Source organism: Solanum pennellii, chromosome 8, assembly GCF_001406875.1.
Source record: "Solanum pennellii chromosome 8, SPENNV200".
In the NCBI taxonomy this organism is placed as follows: Eukaryota; Viridiplantae; Streptophyta; class Magnoliopsida; order Solanales; family Solanaceae; genus Solanum; species Solanum pennellii.
The window spans coordinates 66,444,851-66,450,303 of record NC_028644.1 but is presented as its reverse complement, the minus strand read 5'-3'; the positions used below and the strand labels follow the sequence as shown (position 1 = coordinate 66,450,303).

At 29.8% G+C, this 5,453-nt stretch overlaps 1 protein-coding gene across 1 annotated transcript; it reads right to left on the bottom strand.

Annotated features, from left to right (window-relative positions):
- Window positions 1-1,194: 1,194 nt before the first annotated feature.
- On the bottom strand, window positions 1,195-2,379 carry LOC107027981 (ethylene-responsive transcription factor 5-like). The gene has a single exon (XM_015229031.2). It carries the CDS (start codon window positions 2,245-2,247, stop codon window positions 1,279-1,281), a length of 969 nt encoding a protein of 322 aa, XP_015084517.1. The 5' UTR covers window positions 2,248-2,379; the 3' UTR covers window positions 1,195-1,278.
- Window positions 2,380-5,453: the final 3,074 nt, after the last annotated feature.

The window sequence follows — 5,453 nt, the reverse complement described above, 5'->3', positions numbered from 1 at the left end:
ATTTGGCATAATCGATAAGTAAAAATGAACAGTTAATATTATTTTTTTCATCTCAATTTAATCGTCTTTGATTGTTTGAAAAATAAAAAAAGATCTTTTATTTCGTGTACATAAATTAAAGTTGTATATAATTTTTTAAATTTATCCTGCTAAATGTTAAAATTGAAAAACTTATCCAGTATAAAAAGAATTTTTGAACAATGTGAATAACTTTGAAATTATTTTTTTTGTTTGGGTTAGAGGTTCTTAATTTTGAGAAAGTATTTTGAATTCATATTGCTAGTACTGGTATCATCAATTGCACTCAAACAATCTATTTCTTTTTTGTTTGTTTGTTTTTTATATTTATTTTAGTTAAAAGTTTATGTCAAATAATTTTACATGAAAAGATAAAAATATTTTTATTATTTTATAGGTAAAAGAAATTCAACTCGAAACATCATGAAAAAATACTTATCGCTTCTCGATGTTTGCTATCACGTTGATATCTTCTATAGTAATTTTAGATGAATAGACTTTTGCAATATTCAGCTCTTTTGACTTATGAGAATTGAAATTGCAGTTTCCTCAAGTAATTACTTTTGCTTTACTTCTAGAAAATCCATTGCTTGCTTGCACTCTAGGGAAAACCTAAGGGTAAACTATATTCAATACTTGTTCGAGTTTATTATTTTTGTTTGTGCACAAGTACTGGTCAATCAAAACTTATAAACTTGGCTATTTATATATAATGTAGTTACAACAACATACCAGATAAGATCTAAAGAAGATAGAAAATATGTAAATTTTGGCATACCTCGTGAAAGTAGCTAGAAAGATTATTTACCGAGAGATTTTAAACTAACTAAAAATATTTATCAAACATCTACATAAGGCAATCCAACCAATCTAATTTATAGTTTGGGTATGGGAAAAATGATATTAGGAAACGTTCTCCCACTAATAAACCTTACGTGACATAAATTTAAATGAGTTAGAATTCCAAAACGAGTAACAAACATCGATAAAGATAATAATGGTGTCAAAATTTAGCTCAGTCATTTCAATGTTCGAACCTCTTGCACTACCCCATAGTATGAATGATTATGGTATTCGAATTCAGCTCAAAAATTTCAATGCTCGAACCTATCGTACTACTCTATTGTATAATTACACTGAGTGTGTTGTCATTTGAATTTTGATTAAAACGATAGATAGTATTGAAATATAAACAAGTAGGTAATTTGTTTATAAAAATTCAATCATATACATGCAATCATGTAAGCTCTTAATAGTCACTCATATTTGAATAAGCTGCGAACAGCTTAGCTGAGGAGATAACGGTGATAATGGAGGGAGGTTAAACATTCCGTTACAATTCTGTTCAAAAACGAAATTCCAACTTGACGGCGTTAATGGACATGACTCCTCTTCCTTACACTTCTTCACCATGTTCTCTTCTTCAGTTTCCACCGCTTCTTTCCGCCGCTTCACGCCGCCTTCCACGGCGGAGCTTGAATACGACAGAGTCTTCCCTACTTCCAAAGGAAAATTCAGAATCGCTTTACTTCCTCGCATCGTAAATGCAGCTTTATCATAAGCCTTCGCCGCTTCAATTGCAGTATCAAATGTTCCAAGCCAAACTCTAGAACCGCGGCGTCTCGGATCTCGGATCTCCGCCGCGTACTTTCCCCATGGCCGCTGTCGCACTCCTCTGTAATGCCTCCTCTCTTCAGCTTCCCTAATCTGTTTCACAGGAACCGAAACAATCGGATCCGATTGAGCCGAATTACCAAAATCGATCCATTCATATTTCTTCACCGGAGGTAAATCAATTTTCAGTGAAGGTTTCCTATCACTAGCGATACTCAATTTCGTCGATTTCGGTGAAGTAAGATCGATGAATACTTGAGGTTCCGATTTAAACTGAAAGCATTTACTCTGATTCTCCTCATAATCAGAGCTTGAAATCGACGGCTCCGATTCAATTTTAACAAAATCTGTTCGATTATACGCCGAATTAGCTGATTCGGAGCTGGAATTAGAAACTCCAGCTCCAAATTGAAACAAATCAGCTTCAATATCAAAGAAAAAATCAAAAGGAAGAGAATCAGAACTAGCAGATTCAGAATTACAACTCCCCGTCACAGTATCACTACACTTACTACTCGTTAATTCCGCCCCAAATTTCAAAGTTCTCGGTGAAAATTCTCCGAGAAGATGAGTTCTGATTTTCTCTAACGCGAAAAATTCATCAACATATTCCATCGAGATCGAAAAGTATAGAAAAAAAACTGAAAGGGATGAATGAATTTTAGTATTGAAGTTTTGCAAGTGTTTGATGTAGAGTGGAATATGAGAGTATATATATAAGAAATTTTGTAAAAGATAATTTTGTTGTTATATAGTTTGAAGGTTCCTTTGTGGTGCTTAAATGAAGCTTCGGTCAAATAGCAGATGAAATTTATAATTGATTATTTTTCAAAGCAGATTGAGTCTTCTTTTGTTTCTGAACCGTTGGATCTTTTGTTTTTTTGTAGGACATGCAAGATCAACGGTGCAGATTCAGTCATGAAGTAAATTTAACTCTAAATTTAACCACGTTGTCCTTGTCAAATTTGTTAATTTGTACCGTTGTAAGTTTATTTCCATGATTATGGATTAAAAAAAACATAGAAGGTGCTAAGATCATCATTAGTTAAGCAAAGATTATTGCATAATCCAACAACAATGACTACGTATTATTTTGGAGTTTGAATACAAAGTTTTACAATTGCTTAAGAGGATATCTTAATATGGATTGGCTAATTAAATATCCTCTCCGTTTTAAAAAGAGTGACATTGTTTGATTTGATACGAAGTTTAAGAAAATAAAAAAAAATTTAAATCTTGTTGTTATAAATTAAAGTTATATGACATGTAAAAGACTGTCCTTTCACCTTGTGGCCTTAAAATGCAATGTGGAAATTTAAAATTAAAATGTTACCAAAAAAAGAAAGATGTCATTCTTTTTTAAACTGATTAAATAGAAAAGAAAGTCATTCTTTTTTAAACAAACGGAGTACTGCAATAATTTTTGTATGTCAATTTATATGATTTCAGGTTTTTGTCAATTTTAAAAAGAATATATTTAACTTTTACATGTCTATTTTTACTCATAATGAAACAACTTATATCCATACAAATATCTATAACTTATTTTAGACCACAAGATTAAAAAAAAAATTAAATTTTTTTTGTGTCAAGTCAAACTATATCACATAATTTAAGAAGAAGGAGTATTAAACAAATGAAAAGAAAGAAGTTCCTTATTAGGATCACAAATTAAGAGGTGTCAAATGGTCTATTTGGGTTGAAAATGCAGATATTAAAATGAATTGAGATAGATATCAGGTTGGGTTTAGACCCACCCAAGTTTACTTAGGGCTCAAATGGGTTGGTTTCAGATGAGCTAAAAAACGGATTGGGTCTTGACCTGCTCAATTTGACCCGATTAATCTCAAGATTTTTAACATAGTGATATTTAACTTTTATTATCACATTTCGAATTTCCGCTCAAGATTTTTTTTAAAAAAAATAAGTAACAAAGAGATAAATAAACCCTAAAAATGTTTAATAGATAATAATTCGTATCTTTAATATAAGAACATATCTTAGTAAAAGGTTTTAAAACGTATTGAAATTGATGATTGAATTAGGATCAATTAAGGATTATCTTAAAATAGGATAGGCTTGAATGAGTTGAGATTGAACTCAATACAAATTAGTCCAACCCTCAAAATTCTGAACGAATTTGACAAGTTATCTATGCTTGGATTCATTTTCGACACCCTAGGTAATATCAATGAAAAATGGCTTCTAGAATGGCACAAGTTGACATTTGATATAGAAAGAATCTTGATTTTTATGTTAATTTACATTGGGAAGTATTTTGAAAAAGAAGAGGAGAAATGGAATTAAATCTTGTACTTTGGTATCAAAAGTTATTTTTGGTCTAAAAGTATCACAAATTATTCGTATACGTTCCCACGTTGTTTCATCTGAACAAATCCAAGGGACCAAGTCAATAGAATTTGAAAAAAGGTTAAAGTCCAATGTTGCTCTTTAATTTTAATATCATTTTCGCTTTTGACTTCACAAAGTCTATTAAACATGGCTAAATTAGTCCTTGTTACTCTTTCGGGCGGAGTGAAAGGAGGCATTGAAAAGGATTCAATGAATTCGAAAGAAATGAACGAGGAGCCATATAAGATGAAAATCTCATGTACTGTTCCGTATAGTAGCCGTAAGGGGGGTGACTTATGTATCAACTTTTTCATTATCAGCCCAAAAATATAGTGTCTTTTGTTAAAAAAAAAATAATTACTAACAACAAGAATGATACAAGGAATAATGAATAACTAGTTTATCCCTAGTTGAAATCAAATTGCGAGATAACTTATTTAGAAATTATATTAGGTTGTTTATACTCTATTAAGTACATTTGTTAAGCTTAATTACCATGGTTAAATCTTGAATAAATCAGGAGGGAGTCAAAGGGTCGCGTATTAATAATTAATATTGGTTCGTATTACATTAATGTTAAATAATTGAAACGGTCTATTTTCAACTACTCTCATTGAATATTGTTAACTATTGTTATTGTTGATATGGAGATAGTGAAATTTTCTATATGAAGCCATTAGATTTATAAAAGAAATATGAAAGACATGTGATTTATTAGGATTTTGATAGCTAATATAGTAAATGCGATATCACGATATCATATATTTTCAAAATAATATTCCAAGGATCAAGGAATAAAATGACAAAACCATAATTAGACGATTTTTCAATTGACATTACTAAATATACACATTGAAGTATTACTAACATACATTAACTGTCACTGGATTCTTGTCACTATAGAACTTACGAATATTAACAAGGAATGTTAAATGTCACTAGAGATACACATGTAGCGAAAATTAAACTTTTATAATTAATTAATTATAGCTAAAGATAATTTTTGATATAGTATTTCTTTTATTAAAAAGACTGTTAATGGTTGAGTTTGGCTAAACTTCGATACACAAAATTGGGTTTGTTTTACGTCACTAGTAGAAAAAAATATTATTTTCTGTTGAGACAATTAAATTTTAGTTTTTGAATGATTTACAGCACACGAAAATTAGAAAAAAAAAAAAAGAAAAAATCGTCACTAATTAATTCTTAGTATCGACATTAATTGACCGTATTTTAAAAATATTTGCATAATAATAACGGTATAAGCTAGTTATTATTTCATGGCAAGTAAATATTAACACATAAAAAATCCCTAAAGTTATGTTAGGAACCCATTAATCAAAATCCCAATCCTCCTATATTTTTCTTGGACAGAATATTTATCTTTTTTTAAATATGTATATATATAATAACATTCGCAAATATATTCATATCATATATATATATACATGGTATTTTCAAAAAATATA

Coding starts and splice junctions, on each gene's coding strand:
- LOC107027981 (XM_015229031.2), bottom strand. CDS start 2,247: ATGGAATATGTTGATGAATTTTTCGCGTTAGAGAAAATCAGAACTCAT.